Source organism: Anolis carolinensis, unplaced genomic scaffold (genome assembly GCF_035594765.1).
Source record: "Anolis carolinensis isolate JA03-04 unplaced genomic scaffold, rAnoCar3.1.pri scaffold_15, whole genome shotgun sequence".
Lineage (NCBI taxonomy): Eukaryota > Metazoa > Chordata > Lepidosauria > Squamata > Dactyloidae > Anolis > Anolis carolinensis.
The window spans coordinates 6,093,198-6,120,162 of record NW_026943826.1 but is presented as its reverse complement, the minus strand read 5'-3'; the positions used below and the strand labels follow the sequence as shown (position 1 = coordinate 6,120,162).

The 26,965-nt window shown below is 42.1% G+C and overlaps 2 protein-coding genes across 9 annotated transcripts in view; one reads left to right on the top strand and one right to left on the bottom strand.

Moving 5' to 3' along the window:
* pik3cd (phosphatidylinositol-4,5-bisphosphate 3-kinase catalytic subunit delta) overlaps positions 1–13,069 on the top strand; it is an 81,948-nt gene extending 68,879 nt beyond the window's left edge. For 3 of the 4 annotated variants that reach the window (XM_062965991.1, XM_062965993.1, XM_062965992.1), the window contains exons 21-23: positions 1,122–1,267; positions 2,424–2,556; positions 4,956–13,069. In XM_062965991.1, coding sequence (XP_062822061.1) covers positions 1,122–1,267; positions 2,424–2,556; positions 4,956–5,093 — 417 coding nt within the window. In that variant the 3' untranslated portion in view covers positions 5,094–13,069. The remainder of the gene's footprint in view (positions 1–1,121; positions 1,268–2,423; positions 2,557–4,955) is intronic. The other variant, XR_010001392.1, reaches the window with a different exon arrangement.
* The window catches only part of clstn1 (calsyntenin 1), a 74,051-nt gene continuing 55,779 nt past the window's right edge, over positions 8,694–26,965 (bottom strand). For 4 of the 5 annotated variants that reach the window (XM_062965994.1, XM_062965996.1, XM_062965995.1 and 1 more), the window contains 7 exons: positions 24,731–24,879; positions 24,196–24,422; positions 20,695–20,865; positions 20,382–20,527; positions 19,412–19,553; positions 17,103–17,287; positions 8,694–13,787 (listed from right to left, as the gene is read on the bottom strand). In XM_062965994.1, the coding sequence (XP_062822064.1) occupies positions 13,593–13,787; positions 17,103–17,287; positions 19,412–19,553; positions 20,382–20,527; positions 20,695–20,865; positions 24,196–24,422; positions 24,731–24,879 (1,215 nt within the window). In that variant the 3' untranslated portion in view covers positions 8,694–13,592. The remainder of the gene's footprint in view (positions 13,788–17,102; positions 17,288–19,411; positions 19,554–20,381; positions 20,528–20,694; positions 20,866–24,195; positions 24,423–24,730; positions 24,880–26,965) is intronic. The other variant, XR_010001393.1, reaches the window with a different exon arrangement.

Genomic DNA, 26,965 nt, shown 5'->3' with positions numbered 1-26,965 from the left:
TAAGGTACCACTTAAAAAGTGGGGAGGCAATTTTAACTAATTTACGACGTTGGAATGAGGAAGTGCCGTCAGAGTGGATGATGAAGCAGCTGCTCCCCCCTGTGGCCAGAATCGAACATCCCCTCAGGAGAAGGTGAAATTAATAATAATAATAATAATAATAATAATTTTATTTTTATACCTCGCCCCATCTCCCCGAAGGGACTCTGTCTCTGCGTCTGTCTCTGTCTCAGTTCTATGTGTATATGGGTATTGAATGTTTGCCCTATATGTATATACAGTAGAGTCTCACTTATCCAACATAAACGGGCCGGCAGAACGTTGGCTAAGTGAATATGTTGGATAATAAGGAGAGATTAAGGATAAGCCTATTAAACATAAATTAGGTTATGATTTTACAAATTAAGCACCAAAACATCATGTTATACAAAAATTTTACAGAAAAAGTAGTTCAATACACAGTAATGCTATTTAGTAATTATTGTATTTATTAATTTAGCTCAAAATATCACGATGTATTGAAAACATTGACTACAAAAATGCGTTGGATAATCCAGAACGTTGGATAAGCGAGTGTTGGATAAGTGAGACTCTACTGTATTCTTATTATCCATTCTTCGGGGGTTGGGAGTCTTTTTCCTTTCCAGACCTTTGCAATTGTTAATCTTGCCGCTGTGCTTAAATTAAAAAAAAATTCTATCTTTGTTTTTCTTAAATTTTGCATTTGTAAAACTTAATGAACACATTTCCGGTTCGGGTTTAAATTTAATTCCTACAATTTCTTGTGTCATTTCATGAACAATCTTCCAAAATTCTTTAATTTTCTCACAGGCCTACCATTGGTGAAAAAATTTCCCTATTTTTTTCCCGCATTTCCAGCACATATTAGATTTCTTTTTATTAAATTTTGATATGGCGGGATTGTTGATGATGATTATGCCTAAGGACAGCCTAGTATTCCTTCCAAAAAATCATTAATTTCTCTCATCGCCCTTTACTCCCAACAACCCTCCAAGGCGTTGAAAGGTGTTGGATTGCAACTCCCATCATAATCTACATCTGGGATTATGGTGGTTGCAGTTGCAGCAGATGAAGCTTTAACCCTGAACATTCCTTTTCAGCTGTTTCACATTGATTTTGGCCACTTCTTGGGGAACTTCAAGACCAAGTTTGGGATCAATCGCGAGCGGGTCCCTTTCATCTTGACCTATGACTTCGTTCACGTGATCCAACAAGGGAAAACGAACAACAGCGAGAAGTTTGAACGGTAAGTGTTCAATATTAGCTTAAAATTGTACCTGCATCCCATAGAGCAGGCATGGGCAAGATGGGAAGATGGGAAATGCCTATATCTATCTACTGTGTCTGTCCTGTATGAGTGTTTGCCGTTTATGTGTTGTGATCCACCCTGATCACACCTAATTCGGGGTGAGAAGGGCGGAATATAAATACTGTAAATAAATACATAATAATACAGGGAAAGGAAGCAACACATTGAAACCTCCCCTTCTGTAAAGAGGTATGAAGTTTTTAGTTTACAGATGTCATGTTTAATTGTGTTTTTTTTAAAGTAATGTTTAACTATGTTTAAAAGGGTAAGTATTAGTTACCAGTGCGTGGGGGATGGTAGCCAGCTCAGCATTCTGAGGTAGGTTGCCATAGTAATGAGGGCGGAGCCAACTGCCATTTGGAGAAAAAGGAGGGAATGTTTTAAAAAAAGCGGTTAGTCTGTGTTCTTATGAGACACAGAGAAGACTGATCTTCAGTGAAGGGATCAGGGGGACTCAAATATTTGATTTTGAGTCAGTTTAAAATAAGTTTGGTGGCTTATTTTAAGATAGTCTGTTTAAGGAACAGATAGTCTGTGATTGTAATTCACAGGGTGACTGCAGTTTAAAGCAGCAGGGAAAGAAGTTTGAAACACCCCAATATAGCTTTGCAACTGTTAATCTAAGTGCCTCTAAAGAAGTTACTGTAACCATTAAGCTTGTGCCTGAATAAACGTGTTATTGTTCTTTTTAACATCTCAGTCTCTGACATATATATTATCATCAAAAAGCAAAGAAGAAAAAGGAAGAAAAACAAAATTTTAAAAAGTCTCTTCTCTAAGTAGCCAGTGGCTACATCTTCTATAGTGGTGGCAAAAGTTGATAATCCCCTTAAAACATCTTTAATAACTGCTGGCAGCGGATATAAAATATATAATAATAATAATATAAATATAATTAATTAATAGAAACTCATCCACATATCTGCAATTGGTGTCAGTGGTGGGATTTTTAAAAAGATTTCTTCCCCTTCCTGACATCTTTGCACCTCCCAATCAATCTTTCCTGTTGCAACTCTGGATTCCCTGAGGATCTCGTTCATGGTGGCCTAGTGTTGTCGGGCTCCAGCTTTAAGCTTTTCCTTGCTTTCTACAGATTCAGAGAGTACTGTGAAAGGGCCTACATGATCCTCCGGTGCCACGGTCTGCTCTTCCTACACCTGTTTGCCCTCATGAAAGCTGCCGGGTTGCCTGAGCTGAGCTGCTCCAAAGACATCCAATACCTCAAGGTGAGGAGTCTGCTCCCGACTGCTAGATTATCCATCTCTTTCTTTTTTTTTCTTTTTTTTATAATAACTTTTATTAAAAAGAAAAGTTTTGACTACATAAAAAGTGGGAGAACATTTTGTATTAAAGGAAAGTAGGAAAGGAGAAAGAAAAAAGAAGGCAAAAAAAGACAAAAAAAAACAAAGCAAAAAAAAAACTAGGGAAAATTTGTATTTCCATTCTTCTTCTTTGCAATTGTTTGTATCGCCTTCCATCCTCACTTTCTCTTCATTATCTATCTTTCTTCATCCCAATTCTGGTTTCTATTCAACTCGGTCTTCTTTTCTTTTATATCTATATATCTATATACCGTATATACTCGGGTATAGGCCGACCCGAATATAAGCCGAGGCACCTAATTTTACCACAAAAAAACCTGGTAAAACATTGACTCCAGTATAAGTCAAGGGTGGTACATTTCAGAAATAAAAATAGATACCAATAAAATTACATTAATTGAGGCATCAGTAGGTTAAATGTTTTTGAATATTTACATCAAGCTCAAATTTAAGATAAGACTGTCCAACTCTGATCAAATCATGATTCTCATCTTCTTCAATGTAATGTGCTTATGGATCCTTTTAATAATAATAGAGTAAAATAATACAGTGGCTTTTAAATATTGTAGGGAAAATGCACACACATACACATAGAGAGAGAGGAGGGATTTGCAAATGTTTCAGGGGTAAATGCATATGTGAAATTAGTATATATAATTATAGATCTATACCTAGCTCTGCATTGTGTATATAAGCATTGAATGTTTGCCTGTTACTATGTTGGAAGCCGGCCTGATTCCTCATGGGGAGATAGAGTGGGATCCAAATGAAGTTTTTATTATTATTATTATTATTATTATTATTGGATTATTATTGATACCATATTGTTTTTGTTGCCCCTACTTTTCCACTTACAGAGCTAGTTTATTGTTTTTCTTTGAAATACGGTAAATATTCAAAAACATTTAACCTACTGATTTTATTTATTTATTTATTTATTTAATACATTTATATCCCGCCCTTCTCACCCTGAAGGGGACTCAGAGCGGCTTACAAATTAAATTTACATACAATATTATATTATTAGCATAGCACAATACTGGCAATAAATTACCATATTGTACTATATCAATATATTGTAATATTATTAATAATATTACATGTAATATATAATTTATAATTAATATTATTATATTGTACTAGCTTTGCCCGGCCATGCGTTGCTGTGGCTTATGCTTTCAGAGTGTTGCTCTTTATTTACTGTCCTGATTTTAGAGATTATATTGTTCTGTATCATAGTAATTATTACATATTATATTTATAATCTTATATTATCGGCTTAGAACTGGATTATATGAGGCCCCTTCTTCACCGCTGTATAAAATGCACACTGAAGTGGATTATATGGCAGTGTGGAGTCCAGATAATCCAGTTCAAAGAAGATAATATAAAATTATAAATGGGTTATATAGCTTTGTGGAAGGGCCTTGAGTCTACACTGCCATATAATCCAGTTAAAATCTGATAATCTGTATTTTATAGGCAGTGTAAAAGAGACCTAAGTGAGGCCTAACTCTGCCTGTCCCCTGGGCTGAGTGGGTTGCTAGGAGACCAAGTGGGTGGAGCTTAGCCTTCTAACTGGCAGCAATTGGATAAAAACAATTATTCCTCTCCCTCGAATTAGGACTTTATTTTTCTTTTCTTTTTGTTGTATGAACGTAGAGGCATGGATGAGGGGTTGTGCTGCAAAGTTTAGTGTTTCTGGGATGTGTAGTTTTGTTGTTTTGTCCTAGGCCAAAATTTCATTACCCTTTTATATATATAGATTATTAGTATTATATTGTATTATAAAATAATATTAATATTATGTGCATATACAATATATTACAATATTATATATTATTGTAAATTATATTATATATGTATATATTCATGTGTGTGCGTGTGTGTGATGCCTCGATTAATGAAATTTTATTGGTATCTGTTTTTATTTCTGAAATTTACCCGTGGCTGCTGCATTTCCCACCCTCGGCTTATACTCGAGTCAATAAGTTATCCCAGTTTTTTGTGGTAAAATTAGGTGCCTCGGCTTATATGTGGGTCGGCTTATACTCGAGTATATACGGTATTTTGTAAATTTGTATACATTGGATGGAAAGAGACAGATAATTAGGAACACTCACATAAACAGACCAATAGGTACAGGCTGAGTGTTCTTTATCCAATATTCTAAAACTGCTCCCAGTAAACCCATCACCATAAGTCCGAGTCAACTTAAATGCACCTCTTATTTTTATGTATGCTAATACACCCTTCTCTTCTACCAACCTATTAAATTAATACCTCCCACCATTTTTCCTCAGGACTCCCTGGCCTTGGGAAAGACCGATGAAGAAGCCAGGAGACACTTCCAGCTCAAGTTCAATGAAGCTCTCCGGGAAAGCTGGAAAACCAAAGTGAACTGGCTGGCTCACAACGTCTCCAAAGACAACCGGCAATAGGCCTCTTAAGAAAGAACGCAAGACGTGTTGCCCAAAAGCGGAGAAACCAAGAGCTCCTTCGAAGTTTCCTCAAGTTCTTGTCAAGAGCTGCCTGGTTGGCAGAGGTGTGAGACAAAGGATGAGTGGAAGGTAGGGAGATAAGGTGTAAAGAAGAGCTGGCCTCTTCAAGAAACAAAAGAGGATTGATTGATGGTACTTGCTTTTTCTTTAATGTGTTACAAATGATGCAAAACCTGGTATTTAATAGTTCTTTTGCACTTGTGTGAATGTGGACAAAGGGTTTGTGTCCTTTACACCACTTAACTTCTCATACCCAGAGCTCGCAGAATCCATCACATTAGGAAAATTAGCATCTTCTTGTTGAGCAGACATATTTTAAAGACGTAGCCAGTTGTGCTATTGTTGTGTTGTCAAAGGCTTTCATGGCCAGAATCACTGGGTTGCTAGCAGTTTTCTGGGTTGTCTGGCCATATTCCAGAAGCATTCTCTTGACATTTTGCCCACATCTATGGCTGGCATCCTCAGAGGTTGTGAGGTCTGTTGGAAGCTAGGCAAGTGGGGTTGATATATCTGTGGGGTGGGATAAAGTACTCTTGTCTGTTGGAGGAAAATGAGGATGCTGCAATTGGCCAGCTTGATTAGGACTGAATGGCCATGCAGCTTCAAAGCCTGATTGCTTCCTGCCTGGGGGAATCCTTTATTGGGAGTTGTTAGGTAAAGGTTTACCCCTGATGTTAAGTCCAGTCGTGTCTGACTCTGGGGGTTGGTGCTCATCTCCATTTCTAAGCCGAAGAGCCGGCGTTGTCTGTAGACACCTACAAGATCATGTGGCCACTGGCATGACTGCATGGAGCGCCATTACCTTTCCGCCAGAGCAGTACCTATTGATCTACTCACACTCTGGGGGTTGGTGCTCATCTCCATTTCTAAGCCGAAGAGCCGGCGTTGTCCGTAGACACCTCCAAGGTCATGTGGCCATAGGCATGACTGCATGGAGCACCGTTACCTTCCCGCCGGAGCAGTACCTATTTATCTACTCACACTCTGGGGGCTGGTGCTCATCTCCATTTCTAAGCCAAAGAGTCGGCATTTGTCCATAGACACCTCCAAGGTCATGTGGCCCACATGACTGCATGGAGCAGCATTACCTTCCCGCCGGAGCGGTACCTATTTATCTACTCACATTTGCATGTTTTTGAACTGCTAGGTTGGCAGGAGCTGGGGCTAACAGCAGGCGCTCATTCTGCTCCTGGGATTTGAACCTGGAACCTTTCGGTCTGCAAGTTCAGCAGCTCAGCACTTTAACACACTGATAGTTTCCTGTCTGGCATTCCCATTTTCTGAGTGTTGTTCTTTATTTACTTCCTGATTTTAGAGTTTTTTAAAATACCGGTAGCCAGATTTTGTTCATTTCCATGGTTTCCTCCTTTCTGTTGAAATTGTTCACATACAGTACTTCTGGATTTCAGTGGCTTCTGTATAGTCTGACATGATGGTTAAGTGTGGTCCAGCATTTCTGTGTTCTCAGCCAGGCTTTGCAGCTGCAAGTCTATTCAGAGCTAATCAAAGTGACCAATGGCAATATTCCCACTTGCCTCCAACATTCAAGAGTTCTTTCTCTCACCCTGGACATGATTCCACAGATATATAAACCCTACTTGCCTAGTTTCCCACAGACCTCACAACTTCTGAGAATGCATGCCATAAATGTGAGCAAAACGTCAGGAGAGAATGCTTCTGGAACATAGCCAGACAGCCTGGAAAACTCAAAGCAACCCAAAGCTTAACATAATAATACATATAAACCCTACTTGCCTAGTTTCCCACAGACCTCACAACCTCTGAGGATGCATGCCATAGATGTGGGCGAAACGTCAGGAGAGAATGCTTCTGAAACATAGCCATACAGCCCGAAAAACTCACATAAACCCTGTGCTATGGTTGTTTTTGTTTTACTAAAATGACACAACTTGGATTTTCTAAATCAAATTGCAGAGGCGAGGCCTGGGTTTTGTTAGCAAACAAAGGTCTTAAAAGAGTCAAAGTCTTAAAAGAGTGGATCTGTCACTTAACTATCCAACAGTTTATTCAGCAGATCTTACTTTAGTTGGGACTCTTAACAGAATTACTGTAATTGGCATGAAGTGTAAACTTTAGTTGCACCTTCTTGCTTTAAAACTGCCAGTCTGTTTTCTCAGCTGAGACCAAAATAATTGTTCTTGGGAATTGAAAAATGCCAGTATCCGAAAAGAATTGTAAATGATCTTTGGTACTACGTACAAACCCACTGTGTCCGGTTTTTCTCCATGTTGAATTTACTTCCAATTTCAGGTGCTTATCCAAAGTGCAAAATAGAGCGCATTCTTGTTTTGATTGAAGCTGTGTCTCTCGAGTCCTTTCTTCTTAGCAAAACAACACTGGCTTTTGCTGAGATGGGAAAGTCAGCAGACATCAGATCTAGGAGCATCTTTCTTTTCTGCAGTTGTTTATAAAGAGACCTGTACTGCTGTTTTGTATTGTTGTGCTGTTGGCACTTGCAGGGTTTTGCTTTAATGAAGTGGAAAACTTTTAAGAAAATAGTAACAATCACTCAAGATGTTGTCGAAGGCTTTCATGGCCAGAATCACTGGGTTGCTGTGAGTTTTCCGGACTGTATGGCCTTGTTCCAGAAGCATTCTCTCCTGACTTTGAATGCTAAACAAGATGGCTAATTGCAACATTCACACTTGCCTAAAACAGACAAGAGTTCTTTCTCCCTCCCTAGACATTCTACAGATATATAAACCTCACTTGTTTAGTTTCCAACAGAACTCACAACTTCCTGCTATAGATGCGGGCAAAATGTCAGGAGAGAATGCTTCTGGAACATGGCCATACAGGCCAGAAAACACATAGCAACCCAATCACTCAAGGCTTAGATGTTGACTGGCATCCTCCATTGCTCCACTTTACATGCTATAAAATGGGATCCTCAGAAAGTACAGTAGAGTCTCACTTATCCAACATAAACAGGCCAGCAGAACGTTGCATAAGCGAATATGTTGGATAATAAGGAGGCATTAAGGAAAAGCCTATTAAACATCACATTAGGTTATGATTTTACAAGTTAAGCACCAAAACATCATGTTATACAACAAATTTGACAGAAAAAGTAGTTCAATACTCAGTAATGCTATATAGTAATTACTGTATATACAAATTTAGCACCAAAATATCATGATGTATTGAAAATATTGACTACAAAAATGCCTTGGATAATCCAGAATGTCTTGGATAAGTGAGACTCTACTGTATTGAAAACATTGACTACAAAAATGCCTTGGATAATCCAGAACCTTGGATAAGCGAGTCTTGGATAAGTGAGACTCTACTGTATTGAAAACATTGACTACAAAAATGCCTTGGATTATCCAGAACCTTGGATAAGCGAATCTTGGATAAGTGAGACTCTACTGTATTGAAAACATTGACTACAAAAATGTGTTGGATAATCCAGAACGTTGGATAAGTGAGACTCTACTGTACCTTTGAAAGTTTTAATTATTGTATCCACACAGGAAAGCTTTATCCTGAGACTCTTTGACAGACATTAACAGGACATTTCTTTTTTTTTTAGAACCAGAAATTTATTGTAGCTCAGACTTTCCAAACTTGACCTATTTACCAATATACACATCTGAAATGTTAGACCCATGATGGCTACAAACTGCATCAGAAAAAAAGTTTACAACCTTTCAGCATTAGCATTTAAGAGAGAGAGAGAGAAAAAGACACACACACATGATCAGGGTTACAGTCTCTAAAATACAGCCGCTACAGTGACGGTTTCATGGAAAAAGGGGTTAAGAGTCTTCTTCTACACAGTGACATTAAAACACAGGACAACTTGGACATAAGTTAAAAGTCTTCCCAGGTTTTTTTTAAACTGAAAAACTAGCATGTAAAAGTAGTCAAAACCAGCTTCCCTTGCCCATTTTAGAAACGTAAGTTTTTTTTTAACAGTTATAAAAGAGGATGAGGTGGTGATGAGCTGATTTAGAAGTTGAACCTGCCTTGTCTTCAGAGCCATCCGCAGTAAAAGGCACTCCAGAGACCAGCTTTTTGAGAAATGTAGCCAAACGAGGGAGGAAAATGGCCTTCTATCCCTTAAAGAGCTGTTCCAGGATGGACAGGTGGTTCTGAAGGTTTGGGTTTCAGGGCCCAGAATCCCCAGCCCCAATTGTGAAGGATGCTGGGAGTTGAAGTCCAAACCGTAGGCTGGTCCTTAGTATAGTTTACCTTGCCTCCCAATCTTTCAGTCATAGAGCTGGAGACCTTTCTCCAACACCTTTGAGTCTGTATTCCTGGCTCCAGAGTAAACCAACCTCTTTAGCAGCATCTGGAGACCCTTGCCCTGAAATATGTGTCCTTTCACCAACCTCACTTTATTCTAGTGTGGCGCAATGAGTTAAACCCTTGTGCCTGCTGAACTGCTGACTTGAAGGTTGGCGATCCATGAGACGGGGTGAGCTCCCGTCTGTTAGCACTAGCTCATGAGGGGCCTTGAGAGAAGGCCCTTGCAGGATGGCAACACATTCTCTCACACCAGAAGCGTCTTGCAGTATGTTCTCAAGTCGGGTGAGCTCCCATCTGTCAGCTCTGGTTTGCATGGACATGAGAGAAGCCTCCCAGCAGGATGGTAACACATCTGGGCATCCCCCTGGGCAACGTCTTTGAAGACAGCCAATTCTCTCACACCAGAAGCGACTTGCAGTATGTTCTCAAGTCGGGTGAGCTCCCATCTGTCAGCTCTGGTTTGCATGGACATGAGAGAAGCCTCCCAGCAGGATGGTAACACATCTGGGAGTCCCGCTGAGCAATGTCTTTGAAGACAGCCAATTCTTTCACACCAGAAGTGACTTGCAGTATGTTCTCAAGTCGGGTGAGCTCCCATCTGTCAGCTCTAGTTTGCAGGGACATGAGAGAAGCCTCCCAGCAGGATGGTAACACATCTGGGAGTCCCCCTGGGCAACGTCTTTTAAGACAGCCAATTCTCTCATCTGTCAGCTCTGGTTTGCAGGGACATGAGAGAAGCCTCCCAGCAGGATGGTAACACATCTGGGAGTCCCCCTGGGCAATGTCTTTGAAGACAGCCAATTCTTTCACACCAGAAGCGACTTGCAGTATGTTCCCAAGTCGGGTGAGCTCCCATCTGTCAGCTCTAGTTTGCAGGGACATGAGAGAAGCCTCCCAGCAGGATGGTAACACATCTGGGAGTCCCCCTGGGCAACGTCTTTGAAGACAGCCAATTCTTTCACACCAGAAGTGACTTGCAGTATGTTCTCAAGTCGGGTGAGCTCCCATCTGTCAGCTCTGGTTTGCATGGACATGAGAGAAGCCTCCCAGCAGGATGGTACCACATCTGGGAGTCCCCCTGGGCAACGTCTTTGAAGACAGCCAATTCTTTCACACCAGAAGTGACTTGCAGTATGTTCTCAAGTCGGGTGAGCTCCCATCTGTCAGCTCTGGTTTGCATGGACATGAGAGAAGCCTCCCAGCAGGATGGTACCACATCTGGGAGTCCCCCTGGGCAACGTCTTTGAAGACAGCCAATTCTCTCATCTGTCAGCTCTAGTTTGCAGGGACATGAGAGAAGCCTCCCAGCAGGATGGTAACACATCTGGGCATCCCCTTGGGCAACGCCTTTGAAGACAGCCAATTCTCTCACACCAGAAGCGACTTGCAGTATGTTCTCAAGTCGGGTGAGCTCCCATCTGTCAGCTCTAGTTTGCAGGGACATGAGAGAAGCCTCCCAGCAGGATGGTAACACATCTGGGCATCCCCTTGGGCAGCGTCTTTGAAGACAGCCAATTCTCTCATCTGTCAGCTCTGGTTTGCAGGGACATGAGAGAAGCCTCCCAGCACGATGGTAACACATCTGGGCATCCCCCTGGGCAACGCCTTTGAAGACAGCCAATTCTCTCACACCAGAAGCGACTTGCAGTATGTTCTCAAGTCGGGTGAGCTCCCATCTGTCAGCTCTAGTTTGCAGGGACATGAGAGAAGCCTCCCAGCAGGATGGTAACACATCTGGGAGTCCCCCTGGGCAACGTCTTTGAAGACAGCCAATTCTCTCACACCAGAAGCAACTTGTAGTATGTTCTCAAGTCGGGTGAGCTCCCATCTGTCAGCTCTAGTTTGCAGGGACATGAGAGAAGCCTCCCAGCAGGATGGTAACACATCTGGGCAATGTCTTTGTAGATGGCCAATTCTCCCACACCAGAAGTGACTTGCAGTATGTTCTCAAGTCGGGTGAGCTCCCATCTGTCAGCTCTAGTTTGAAGGGTCATGAGAGAAGCCTCCCAGCAGGATAGTAACACATCCGGGCATCCCCCTGGGCAACGTCTTTGAAGACAGCCAATTCTCTCACACCAGAAGCGACTTGCAGTATGTTCTCAAGTCGGGTGAGCTCCCATCTGTCAGCTCTAGTTTGCAGGGACATGAGAGAAGCCTCCCAGCAGGATGGTAACACATCTGGGAGTCCCCCTGGGCAACGTCTTTGAAGACAGCCAATTCTCTCACACCAGAAGCAACTTGCAGTATGTTCTCAAGTCAGGTGAGCTCCCATCTGTCAGCTCTAGTTTGCAGGAACATGAGAGAAGCCTCCCAGCAGGATGGTAACACATCTGGGAGTCCCCCTGGGCAACGTCTTTGAAGACAGCCAATTCTCTCACACCAGAAGCAACGTGTAGTATGTTCTCAAGTCGGGTGAGCTCCCATCTGTCAGCTCTAGTTTGCAGGGACATGAGAGAAGCCTCCCAGCAGGATGGTAACACATCTGGGCATCCCCTGGGCAACGTCTTTGAAGACAGCCAATTCTCTCACACCAGCCTCAATTCGCTAATAAACTTTATTCTAGTTAGCAGCCAGCAAGTGGGAGCAAAACAGCCTCGGCCATCTCTCCCACTGCAAATAAAACACCAATTTGCTGTATAAGCAAAGAAGCGACTGACTTAATATTCTTTAAAAGCGAGGAAAAAGAACCAATCTGCCCTGTGAAAAGCCTAGCAGTTGCTGCCATGCTGTTGGGGCCATCACTTGCTTTTCTGCGCTTTGGGGGAATTCCTGTAAAAAACCCCAAAACCCGCTCTTTTCAACCTTGCGCCTTGAAGCAGGTTCGCAAGGTAGCTGGAGGAAAATAATTGCAGACATTCAGTGTAAACAATGACACCCCCCTCAACCCCAAAAGACAAAAAGAAGCCCAAATTATTGTACAAGAGTCACAAGCCACAAATTGGGAGTTTTTCGAAGAACGACGCCCCGCCACGTTCCATCATCCCCATTACAATCAATCGGAGACCCCCGCGTACACAGGAATGTGGAATTCAGAAAGCGCCCGGCCACTGGGGCACCTCTCTTTGTGCAAACAAAATAAAAACCAATTTCGTCATTTTTATATATCATATCAAGTGCCCGAGAGACATCCTCCTCGAAACCGACACAAACAAGGACCCGGCCCTTGAGAAAAGGAGGGAAGTCAGACTCGTAAAAAAAAAAAAATTAAAAATCACCTTTTTTTTGGTCTTTTCTTTATGAAAGTAGCATTTAAATCAACAAAATAAACTAACAAAAAAAAAAACAAAAACGGGGAAACCTATCAACAGAGTAAAGATGGCATTCGAAGTCCAATGCCACTGGATCATTTCTCTACACGAATGAAAACTTGCCCCATGCTTTTGGCGGCAGGAACAGAACAAAAGAAAGATAAAACAAACCTTATCTCTACAGCATGCGGCATGATTCGTTTTTAAAAGTTTTTAGCATGGTTTCCTCCCTCCCTCCCGCGTCCCACCCACCCCATTTTTTTTCACTACCACAAGTGACGTAATTACATAATTCCGATATATTTACAAAATATTAAAAAGTCTTGTTAATCTTCTACATATTGACCTCATTCTGCCACTTTACACATGCACTAGAGTTTGGGAGGAGAGAGGGGACAAAATGTGTTTCAAAAGTCGCGTGGGGATGAAACGAGCCAAAACCTGCTCTCCCGGCAAAGCACCCAAATGGAAAAACAAAATAAGAGAAAGAATTTAAACCTGGATCAACAAACGACCTCGGCACGGATTGTTTCTTTTCCTGGGAAAGCATGGGAACGAGCCGTTAATTTTTTTAGTGTGCCATGGCTACAGAGCTGTGAAGCCGCTTCAGCGACATGACGCCAGGAGAGAATACAAGGCAGTCCCTTGAAAATTAAACTTAAAAATAAAAACTCACAACCAAAATCCAGTCACTGTGGGAGAACTGAGGGATTCCTAGAGGATTGTGGGGTCAGGAAAGAGAGAGAAGCGGATGGGTGAGGCCAGGGGGAAATGGTGGTGGTCCAAGGGGTGCCGCCCCCAGCGGATCCTTGAGAGCAATGGTTTGCGGTGGAGTCTTCTAGGACAGAAGAACGACGACATGAAAGAAAGAGAGAGGAGACAGAGACGGAAGAGAGAGCGCCCAGAAGCGCTGGGATCAATAGGTGAGCGTGGAGTCGTCCCATTCTAGCTGCTGCTGCCTGTTCACGTTCTGCTGGTCTTCCTCCTGCTCGCCTTCCTCTTCCTCGCTGCTCTCCGACTCGGCGCTTGTGATGTCGTCCTCTTCCTCCCCGTCCTCGCTCTCCTCCTCTTCCTCCTCCTCCTCTTCGCTACTATGTTGGTCCTCGTAGGTCTGTGAAAGAGAATACACATCCGTGGGAAATTCTCACTCTCATCTGATGAGTCCTTTCTGAGATTCTGAAGGCCTCACAGCATCTCGCAGCAAGCAAAATTCCATTATTCACAAATGGCCCTCTCATCTGATGGATAAGGGACACGAATATAAGAAAGCAAGAGTTGTTTGACAAGTAGGGTTGTACTTTTTGGGGCCGGGCTGTGGCACAGTTGGCTAGTAACCAGCTGCTATAAATCACTACTGACCGAGAGGTCATGAGTTCGAAGCCCGGGTCGGGTTAAGCCTCCGACCATTAATAGCCCCGGCTTGCTGTTGACCTATGCAGCCCCGAAAGACAGTTGCACCTGTCAATTAGGGAAATTTAGGGACGCTTTATGCGGGAGGCTAATTTACAACACCATAAAACTGATGATGGGGATGATGGGTAGCAGAGTGAAATCCAAAATTCACCATCCCGGTCTTCACCTCCTTCCTCCAGACTGTCTCCCGGTGTGGAAAAACAGCACTGGACAAACACACTCCAGCAGATGAGGATTCGGTTGGAAATCCAACGGCAATAACTTTTATTTACATTTCTATATACAAACAGAACAAATCAGTCCTTCTCTCCATGAGTGCTTGCCGAAGCGACTCATGCACGCACACAGCACACTGCTCAACTGCTGCTCAGGAAACTCCTCTGCATTCCACAGGACAAGAAAGGAAGTCCCGGTCAAAACAAACTTGACCCCATTGGTCCTGTGATACATCAATCATAGCAGACTCTCATTAACTCCATAACTGCTGAAATGCCTTGCCGGAATAACTAACACATAAGGCATTTCTAATAACCCAGATTGATTTTAACATTTCACAATACACAATACCCTGACAAAAACTGCCAGCAAAACGCGAGGAAAGGAATGAGGAAGTACAGCCACTATTGGACGGTGAAGCAACAGCTCCCCCTGTGGCCGGAATCATGAAGATGGAAAAATGTTAAAAATGCCTCTGAGTTTGTCTAATGTATGTTGTTTGTCTGTTGGCATTGAATGTTTGCCATATATGTGTTCATTGTAATCCGCCCTGAGTCTCCTTCGGGGTGAGAAAGAAGGGCGGAATATAAATACTATAAATAAATAAACCTTGACCCGTTTTGTGTCCTGGCTTTTGGTGGGGCCCCAATCTGTTTTTTGGGAGCTTCCCGAAACTGGGAGAGCAGATAACTGTTTTTCTATCGGCCTGTTATGGGAGGGGGGGCTTCCCAAGCTGCCCTTCCCATCATTTAAGCTCTACATAGAGGAGAGGCGCTCAGCTGCAGGCAAGTGCTCACTTTAAGGAGGCTTATCTGTTTCTTACTCTAGAGGAGGCGCTTGGTTGAAGGCAAGCGCATGCGCTTCCTGGGCAAGGGAGGGCCACTCCGACTCACCTCGGGAGAGTGAGGCCAATGCTTTAGTCTGGGGCCTCATTTGCCATCCTTGCCTGCAGCTGAGTGCCTCCTCTGGAGTACTTTCCACTTTGCCTTGAAATGTGCATATGGCGTGCAGGGCCAGAAAGCACGGGCGCCTGCCTGCAGCTGAGCACCTTCTCTGGAGTAAACTTACCTCCTTGGAAACATTCCACAGCAAGTTTACTCCATAGAAGGCGCTTGGCTGCAGGCAGGCATGCGCCTTCTGGGCCTGCACGTCACATGCACGTTCTAAGGAAGGAGACTGGTCACAAAAAGCAGGCAAGGAGCTGGGATCAGCTTCTGCTTGCTTTCGTGTGGAGCGGATTTTTGTAACAGGAGGGGGCTTAGTAACAAAAGAACAAGTAACAAAAGAACGGATGTCACAAAGGAAAACGAGACCCGCACACAACTCTATTGACAACTGAGTTTTTAGCTTGCAAATGCAAGATTGAACACTAGATGGCACCCCATCAACTGAAATAATGTACAAACATTATTACCTGAGAGTTAACAATAATAATGAAAATAATAAGTACAGTCAACTGTTGTAATTCACAGTAGTATCTTCCAGACTGTAATGTTTAAAGGAAATTGTAAGGGTTGCCAAATCCAATTGGAGTCTTCAGAAACTGTTTAAATAGTGGAGACTACTTGATATGTTTTGACTTTAGTCCACATTTAAGCCTTGATAATTATAGTTTCCTTTAAACATTACAGTCTGGAAGATACTACTGTGAATTACAACAGTTAACAAATTGTTGTTAACTCTCAGGTAATAATGTTTGTACAGGATGCTCTAAATAACATAGTGCATTTTATGTTTTGAATCTTTATAATATTTGCTTATCTTTTTCACATAGAAAGAAGATAGCTCTATACTCAGAGAGGCCTGACTATTTCTGTGGCCCTTACATGTCACATCTGTTTTTATGTTTTGAACCTTTATGGTGTTTGCTTATCTCTTCGACATTGTCTAGTATAGACATTTGTGTGTTGTTTTTATTTGGTGTTGTGATTTTAAGCTTGTTAAAATATTAGGAGTCAGATTGTGTTGATTGTCATGGTTCATAGCATATATTTAAAATATTGAGTATTAAAATGGGTTGGATATTGTAGAAGGTTGGATAAGGGAGAATGTAGTGGAGATAAATAATTCGGATGATGAGCGGGCGCTAGGACCCAGGGAACAGTTTTTTCCCATTGCCTGTCTTTCCTCTTGCTGGCTGGCCATGAGGCTTTCTCCTTCCCTCCCGGCATGGCTCCCGATGGTGCGTTGTGGGTTCTGTCCATGTGGAGGTGCGTGAGGTGATTTTTTGTTGTTTCAAACTTAAGGTGTGGGTGTTGTATTGTGTGGTGAAATTGTTAGGTTGTGGCGTGTTTAGTTTTGTAGTTTTGCTCGGTGCCGGGATTCCATTACCATTATACTGTATATATATATAGATTTATCTAACAAAACAGCAGAATGTTGCCAAAAAGAAGGGGATGCAAGGTCCTTACCCCCTCAGCCCATGGTTCTTAACCTGTGGGTCTCCAGTGTTTTAGCCTTCAACTCCCAGAAATCCTAACAGCTGGTAAACCTACTGGGATTTCTGGGAGTTGTAGGCCCACAGCTTGAGAACCATTGCCTTTTGGAGCATGATTGTATTGGATCCATGGATATAAGGGGACTATACCGAGGTTCGTGATCACACTTGCATTCAGGCATTCTTAGGAATTCAGTACACACTTGTCAACAAAACTCAGACATACAAACAACTGAACCAGGGATATCTGGCACACACAGAGAAGGTGCCTCTTAGATGATCCAGACTTTAGTAAGGAAAAGGGCAGGACTTCCTACACAGGATTGCCATTAACCTCAGCAGAGGACAAGCAAGGCTTACCTCCATCGGGTTAACTGTTATGGTCAACGCAGAGTCATCCCAGTCCATCTCGTTCTCTTTCCCGGAATCCTGATCCCGCATCGTTCGCTGGTGGGCGGCTCTGATCCGGAAAACCCCGAGAATGATCATGAAAACCAGGAAGCTGACGCACACCACAATCACGACCGTGGCAGTACTGGGAACCACTAGGAGGGTTTAAAGAATTCAACAGGGAGAAAGAAAAAAGATGGCACTGTTAGAAGAACTGCAGCATGAAGATGCAGAGTGTGTGCACGGTTTCCTTTATTAAAGTGTTGGGCAGTTTAGAGTAAATTGGATTTGCCATCCTATAAAATATTTTTGTTGAGCGGCTGCTATGGAAGGTTGCAGTAACAAAGAAACCAGTATATGAACTCCTTAAGCTTCAGCTCCCCAAATGTCTCAAGCACTCTTCAGAGCACATGGCATTTTAGACTGCACAGTATTGGCATTCAGCAGAACATAACTACCATTCAACTATGTGAATGTATATCTATATATATAAAAGGGTAATGAAATTTCGGCCTAGGACAAACAACAAAACTACACATCCCAGAAACACTAAACTTGGCAGCACAACCCCTCATCCATGCCTCTACGTTCATACAACAAAAAGAAAAGAAAAATAAAGTCCTAATTGGAGGAAGAGGAATAATTGTTTTTATCCAATGGCTGCCAGTTAGAAGGCTGTAAACGGCGTGAACCACCTACTACAGTCAGTAACCAGCTACTCAGGATCTACATCAGCATTGACTCTGTCTCCTTGGCTTTACTATTGTTCCAAAACCTGTGGAGTCCTGAGGAATCCTTCCAGACCTGCAGAGACTCTGAATCTGTTTGCCTTTAAGCCAATCTAATCCTTTTAGGACTGCAGAGACTTATATCATTTTGTTTGATTTATAATACCAAGTTAGATATTTTTGGGTTATATACCATAGGACTGAGCATTGATTCTGTGAATGTAATATGTATATAATGCTCTAATATACATATTGTGTACTACTTAGGTTTTGAACCATTATTGTGTTTTATATAGCTCATTACATTGTTTATCCAATTGCTGCCAGTTAGAAGGCTTGCTCCGCCTACTTGGTCTCCTAGCAACCCACTCAGCCCAGGGGACAGGCAGAGTTAGGCCTCACTTAGGCCTCTTCCACACTGCCAGAAAATACAGATTATCTGATTTTAACTGGATTATATGGCAGTGTAGACTCAAGGCCCTTCCACACAGCTGTATAACCCATTTATAATGGACTTAATGTAAGGTAAAATCTTTACCCTTTACCTTAACTACCACCAATTCCTCAATACTTTATTTCCCATACTACCATACTTCACCACAGCAACGCGTGGCCGGGCACAGCTAGTAACACTATACAAGCACAAGATATGATCTCTCTTAAAGACAGAGCTGTGAAAGGGGTAGAAGTCAAAAAGCAGCGCAGTCTGTTCAGGAGGAATTCTACTACTTCTCACTGTCTATCCCAGAAACTACATTACTCAGGCGCTTAACTCCAGAAGGGAAAAAAAGTTGCTAACCAAACATCATTTAGTTTTTTGTTTTTTCGTGTCAGGAGCAACCTGAGTTGCTTCTGGGGTGAGAGAATTGGCCGTCTGCAAGGACGTTGCCCAAGGGACGCCCGGATGTTTTGATGTTTTACCATCCTTGTGGGAGGCTTCTCTCATGTTCCCGCATGGAGCTGGAGCTGATAGAGGGAGCTCATCTGCGCTCTCCCCGGGTGGGATTCGAACATCATTTAGTATGGTCATGTTTCAGAAGCATTCTCTCTGGATGTTTCAACCACATGCTTCTGGAACATGGCCACACAGCCTGGAAAACTCACAGCAACCCAGAGATTCTGCCTTCGACAACACATTGGACATTTAGTATGTTGGAGTTAGGAATGTCCTCAAATCAACAGAAAATCCAGATCCGCCTCTCCATTCATCCTAGCCCCAAGGGAGCAGTAACTCACACTTTTCCACATTTGGGAATCGTTTAGAAATTTCATTCTTCCCTTGAGCCAAGGGAAATATAGGCTGATGCACTTTCACTTTCTCTCATAAAAGCTATGTTTTAAAAATCTGGCAGGTCATTTGGGCCTCTTGGGAGGACTTGAATTTCACAGCCCACAAGACATTAAGGCATAATTCGTTTAATGCATCAGCCAGACGCCACTAGGAAGGGAGCCAGAAGGATATCAAACCTCAATTGGAAATAAAGGGGCAACTGAAGGGGGTTGGAAGAGGCAAAAGGAGAGCTGATGGGGGGTCAAGGAAGGAGGCCGTACCTGAGAACCCTGGGTGAGGGTTTGCCAGGTTGTGACCCGCAAGGTCAACAAAGGAATGGTGGACTGGCTGGACGAATTGGGGCTGCTGTGCTGCAATATGACTGGCGTGTTCCATGGGGTTGGCAGTGTGGATCACATTCACCTGGAAAAATATGGAAGGTCAGGGAAAGGTTCCGGGACAGAGACAAGCAAATAAGAGCTGTGAGGGAAACAGCAGAGTTGCGTGCTGGGCCCATAACCCCTGTCATGAAATTGAGATAAATCATTCTTATCTCAGTCCCTTCGACCTTCGCAGGAACTCCTCTTTGAAGGCACAAAGATAAGATAAAGTTCAGGCATACACCATAAATTCAGCTTTCAAAGCAGCTTTTCTACTTTATTAACAGAACTATCTACGAGGGCTATCCAGAAAGTAGGCTACGTTTTGGATTTTAAAAAGATCAAAGTATAGGATAAATCATTTACCATATGCAGCTGAAAGACACATCCCAAAACTACAATCTCATGTAATCCCCATTTAAATTTAGCCACGTTTCTTATAGATAAATGAGTTTGAAAAGTACTGCACCAGTAAATTCCCTGCTTGTGTCCTCAGCTCTTCCCCCTTCTCCCTTCCTGCAGCGTAGCCAAAATGCTGTGCTGCCAGCCACGCCCCCATTGTTGGAAACGGAGGAGAGAGGTGGCAAATTTACTGGGGCAGTACTTTTCAAACTCATTTATCTATAAGAAACGTGGCTAAATTTCAATGGGGATTACATGAGATTGTAGTTTTGGGATGTGTCTTTCAGCTGCATATGGTAAATGATTTATCCTATACTTTGTTCTTTTTAAAATCCAAAACATAGCCTACTTTCTGGATAGCCCTTGTACATTGCATTATTTCATATGCGTTTGCACTTAATCAAGTCATGGCAAAAAGGTTCTCAATTTAGCTAGTTGATCGAAGACCTCTAAGGCCTGTTTAACATACCTCCACCTTAAATTCATTGCTGATATAGCGCCCGTTGAGCTCTGAACAGACCAGCTTGAACTTGCGGTCAAACAGAGAGATGGTGTGCCAGTTGCGGTAGCGGATCAAATGCAAAACCTCTTCATAGCTGGCCATGGTATCGACCCCTGGAAGGAGCAGAAGACAGAAGCTATCACTTTGGCGGCAAGTAGTGACAACAAGTTAATGAGAAAAAGAAGTATGTTCAGAGTTCAGTAGCCTCTTGCCATGACTTGTAAACATCTCTGTTCTGTAGATAGGATGTTCAGATGTCAAGCTGCGTATGTGGGGATACCTGTGATGATGAGGCCGAGGTTGGAGCTGCTCATCTCCATGCCCTTCTGCTGCAGGCGCACCACGTCCACCTCCAAGCTCTCCTGCTCCTGGTTCAACTCCTCTCCCATCACCGTGACCTCGCAGGTGTCCAAATTGTGCATGATCTCCTCAGATACCAAGGATTCTTGGACTGTAAAAGGGGTTGAGTAGAGGAACAAAGAATGAAGATTTTTTTAAAAATTACTTTTTTTACACTTTTGACAGATGAATCTCATTCATTCATCAAATTGAGTTTGATTTTATTCCTGAAGCCTATAATCGCACACACAAAAAGAAAGAGCTGGCATCTGGTCCAAGCATTTACAACGTTGTAAAATAGACTTACGGCATCATAAATGTCAAATTCGCATTTACAGTCATTGCATAATTATTGAAACCAATTTTAGAAGCAAGGGATTTCACCAATGTTGAGATTTCCAAGGTGTGGGAGAACAGGTTGATGAGTGTGGAAGCATCTAGCCCTCCCTCAGCAGTGCTCTTGCGATAGGCAGCGGCATTAGGAAAACAAGAGGATTCCAGACAGGAAACAATCAGGGCCAACTAACACCTCCCAACAAAGGATTCCCCCCAGGCAGGAAGCAACCAGGCTTTGAAGCTGCAAGGCCACTCAATGCTAATCAAGGTAACCAATTGCAACATTCACACTTGACTCAAACAGACAAGAGTTCTTTCTCCCACCCTGGACATTATTCTACAGATATATAAACCCTACTTGCCTAGTTTCCAACAGATCTCACAAACTCTGAGGATGCCTGACATAGATGTGGGCAAAACATCAACAGAAAAATGCTTCTGGAACATGGTCGTACAGCCCGGAAAACTCACAGCAAGTCAACAAAGTAATTGATCATTCTGCAGTTAAACCCCTGATCTCTTCTTCATGTCACTTTTTTTTTTAGCTTGCAGATGATAATGTACAAAAAACTAGGGAAAACATTGACTCCAGTATAAGCCGAGGGTGGGAAATTTCAGAAATAAAAATAGATACCAATAAAATTACATTAATTGAGGCATCAGTAGGTTAAATGTTTTTGAATATTTACATCAAGCTCAAATTTAAGATAAGACTGTCCAACTCTGATCAAATCATTACTCTCATCTTCTTCAATGTAAATGTGCTTATATAATAATAAATAATACAGGAAAATAATACATGTAATAATAAATAGAGTAAAATAATAAATGCAATAATAATAATAAGATCAGAGTAAAATAATAAATGTATTAATAATAATAATAATAAAATAGAGTAAAATAAATGTAATAGTAGCAACAATAATAGAGAAAAATAAATAAATTTAATAATACCAATAATAATAGGGAAAAATAATAAATGTATCATATATTCTCAAGTATAAGCTGACCCAAATATAAGCCAACCAGGACCCTCACCCGAGTATAAGCCGAGGGGGGCTTTTTCAGTCTTAAAAAAGAGCTGAAAAACTAGGCTTATACTCGAGTATATACAGTAAACCCTACTTCTCTAGTTTCCAACAGACCTCACAACCTCTGAGGATGCCTGCCATAGATGTGGGCGAAACATTTATTTATTTATTTATTTATCTATCTATCACAACATTTATATCCTGCCCTTCTCACCCGAGAGGGGACTCAGGGCGGCTTACAATAAACACACATATAAAAATTATACAATACACTATAAATCAGATTAAAATTATTAACTTACATCAACATTCATAAAAACATTCTAAAATACAAATGGGTGTGTTCAAGTTCAAAAGACTGAGTCTGTCAATTGAGTTCTGGCATACATCAGGAGATAATGCTTCTGGAACATGGCCAGACAGCCCAGAAAACTCAAAGCACCCCATATTCTGTATTGCCATATGATATTTCACCCTCCCACCACACATTACCCATCCCATCCCAAAGCGAATTCTTATATATATATATATATCTATATATATAAAAGAGTGATGGCATCAGGGCAGTGGACAAAACAACAAAACTACAGGCCCCCCAACCTCGAAATTTGACAACACAACCCATCATTCACGGCTCTAGGTTGATACAACAAAAAGAAAAGAAAAATAAAGTCCTAATTACAGGGAGAGGAATAATAGTTTTTATCCAATTGCTGTCAGTTTGAAGGCTAAGCTCCGCCCACTTGGTCTCCTAGCAACCTACTCAGCCTAGGGGACAGGCACAGTTAGGCCTCACTTAGGCCTCTTCCACAGATTATCAGATTTTAACTGGATTATATGGCAGTGTAGACTCAAGGCCCTTCCACACAGCTATATAATCCATTTAGAATCTTATATTACCTGCTTTGAACTGGATTATCTTGACTCCACACTGCCATATAATCCACTTCAGTGTGCATACTAAACATAATGGCAACCATACAACAGACATTCAATACCACCACTACCTCAACAATTTCTCACCAACACCACCAGACAACGCCACAGCAACGCGTGGCCCGGCACAGCTAGTGTGTATATATATATATATATATATATATATATATATATATATATATATATATAAAATGTTTATTTATTTTCATTCATTCAAATATACATACATTGCGAGTGTTTGTTGCATACAGTGCAGTATTTCATCTATTAGTCTTTCATAATCATTTCTCAGACAATATATTTACAATAAGGGGCCACAGGCTTCTATTTGTATAGTATATATCAGGGGTCCTCAAACTTTTTAAGCCGAGGGCCGGTCTACAATCCTTCAGACTGTTGAGGGGCCGGATTATCATTTGAAAAAAAAAATACAAACAAATTCCGATGCACACTGCACATGTCTTATTTGTAGTGCAAAAACAACAACAACAACAGAACAATACAATATTTAAAAATAAAAATAATTTTAACCAACATACATTTATCAGGATTTCAATGGGAAGTGTGCTCCTGCTTCTGGCCAATGAAATAGTCAAGTTAATTAGGGTTGTTGTTGTTGTTGTGTGCCTTCAAGTCATTTCAGACTTCAGGTGAGCCTAAGTCTAAAATGTATTTATTTATTATTTATTTATTTACTGCATTTATTTACTACATTTGTATCACACCCTTCTCACCCCAAAGGGGACTCAGAGTGGCTTACAAATTATATGTACATACAATATATTATATTATTAGCATAGCACAATATTAGCATTATATATTACTTTATTGAACTATACCACTATACTGTAATATTATTAGTAATATTATATGTAATATAGAATATATAATTAATATTATTATATGGTATTATTATTAGTGTTATATTGTATTACATTATAATATTATTATCAATATTATATGTATATACAATATATTATATTATAAAACTGAGGGCGGGGGCCAGGTAAATGACCTCGGAGGGCCGCATCCGGCCCCTGGGCCTTAGTTTGGGGACCCCTGGTATATATAATAATATTATAAGTTTCAAATTTATATCCGTTTCCCAAAGCGAATTCTGTCTCGTGAGCATCCTTTACCTGTGGGATCCTCATCGCCATCGCCCTCCGGCTCAACCTCCCGCGTGATGGTGCTGATGATGCGAAGCTCAGGGAAAAGGGAAACACCTTCAGGGCTCTCAAACTCCGAAGCCGACCGGGCAAAGTGGTTGATGCCGCTCAGGCTGATCTTGGGCTCTTCGGGCTGCAAGACCATGACGTAGCCGTCGACGAAGGGAATGGCAATGCAGGCCTCGTCGCTGGAACATCTGCAAAGGCCATGGGAAATATCTGTCATCAAGAGGGGAGACTCGCAGTACATGGAATGAGCATCACCAAAAGGGACAACCATTTAAAAAACCAACCAGAAGGTATAACCAAGCCACACCTCAGTTCTGCCTCTCTTGCCCAGCACAAAAAAATCTGAAAGGCCGCCTAGTTTGACACACTTGCCATGCAGGGATACATACGAAAGCACATCTGCCCCAAAGAAGGCAGTCTATTACACCACAATGAATGAAAAATAAAATAAAAATAATAATAATAAAAAATCTGGCTGATGAACAAGCGGACTCACTTTGCGGTGCTGGTGATTTTGATCCTGCGGATGCCGGGAGTCGGAAACTGGCGCGAGTTCAGGTAGGAGATGTGCTGCATGGCCTTGTCGAAGCGATCAAAGTCGTCTCCTTCCAGAGTCACGGCCGACTGGCTCGGATTCATGTGGACCTGTAAGCAGTGAGGGAGACGAGGGGAGAAACCGGGCCTCGTAATTAATCCTGTGCTGCAGAGATAAGGAATCCTTCTGTAGTTAATACAGGAAAGGCAATTCATTAAGAGGAGCTTAATAATTGCTTTGAAAAGGTCACCACACATACAATTGGAGCGTATTTCGCTATCAAGGAAAACACCTAAGAATCTGACTGTAAAGATGTCAGGCAGGGAGGAATCTTTTTTTCCCTTTCTTCTTCTTATTCACTTTAGATGGTAGCGTAACTTAGTTTAGAATATATGTGACAGAGGCTTGGATGTTGGAGAACACTAAAAAGTTTATTCAGGTACAGAGCTTAGTGGTTACAATGGTGCTTCTCAGAGTTACACTTTCTTCAACAGTTGCAAATATAACCTATGATGAATCCACTTTCAAAATACTTTCTCCTTTCCTTGAGCAGTCTAAACCTTTTTCTTCTCTTACAACCAAAGCTATCAACTGATCACTTTGGACCTAACTGGGATTGCTTCCCCTTACCACTCAGACTCTACAAATAAACCCAAACAAGTCACTTAACTTGCTTAATATGACACAACTAGAGATCTGAGCTTCCCTGGTTTCCCTAACCTGGAACCAGTGTCTTCCCTGTGACTCAGATCACAGACTAAACTGTTTTTAAAACATTCCCTCCTTTTCCTCCAAACTGCGGTTGGCTCCGCCCTCGTTACTATGGCAACCTGCCTCAGAATGATGAGCTGGCTACCATCCCCCACGCACTGGTAACTAATACTTACCCTTTTAAACATAGTTAAACATGACTTTTAAAACGCAATTAAACATGACATCTATAAATCAAAATAAAAACACACTTCTTTACACTGACACATTATAAATGCCATGGTCTTGCAATCACATTTCCCACCCCACTGCAATGCAGAATTCCTAGCAAAATTACAAGCCCAATAGGAATCACAAGAACATGACCATTCTGCTGCCTTCTACTGTTCAAAACAATTGGTCTAAATCCAGCACCATCCAACATATTCTCAGCATATGCATTTGGGGAGGTTTCAGGCAAAAACTGAGCCAAAAAATCTGGAAGTGATTGGTGGGACTTGTAGGTTTTGACAAAAGTGGAGTCAAAAGGACCAAACGTAGACTACAGACGGCACCTTGTCCGCTTTTAGATCATTAAATGATGACACGAGACAATAAAATGTGTTTTGAGGTCCGGCGATACTGTGTTATCAAACATCATAAAAAACAAGTCTCATTGCCTTCTTGATTGACGGTTATTCAGGAGCCATGGTGGTGCAGTGAGTTAAATTCTTATGCTGTCTGGACTGCTAACCTGAAGATGGGGTTGCTGACCTGAAGGTTACCGGTATGAATCTGCGAGCTGGGATGAGCTCCTGTCTGTCAGCTCTAGCTTACGGGGACATGAGAGAAGCCTCCCAGCAGGATGGTACCACATCCTGGTGTTCCCTGGGCAACGTCTCTGTAGACGGCCAATTCTCTCACACCAGAAGCGACTTGCAGTATGTTCTCAAGTCGGGTGAGCTCCCATCTGTCAGTTGTAGCTTGCGGTGACATGAGAAAAGCTTCCCAGCAGGATGGTAACACTTCCAGGCATCCCCTGGGCAATGTCTCTATAGACAACCAATTATCTCATACCAGAAGCGACTTGCAGGATGTTCTCAAGTCGGGTGAGCTCCCATCTGTCAGCTGTAGCTTGCAGGGACATGAGAGAAGCCTCCCAGCAGGATGGTAACAAATCCGGGCATCCCCTGGGCAACATCTCTGTAGATGGCCAATTCTCTCACACCAGAAGTGACTTGCAGGATGTTCTCAAGTCGGGTGAGCTCTTGTCTGTCAGCTCTAGCTTGCGGGGACATGAGAGAAGCCTCCCAGCAGGATGGTAACAAATCCGGGCATCCCCTGGGCAACATCTCTGTATACAACCAATTCTCTCACACCAGAAGTGACTTGCAGGATGTTCTCAAGTCGGGTGAGCTCCCATCTGTCAGTTGCAGCTTGCGGGGACATGAGAGAAGCTTCCCAGCAGGAGGTACCACATCCAGGCATCCCCTGCGCAACATATAT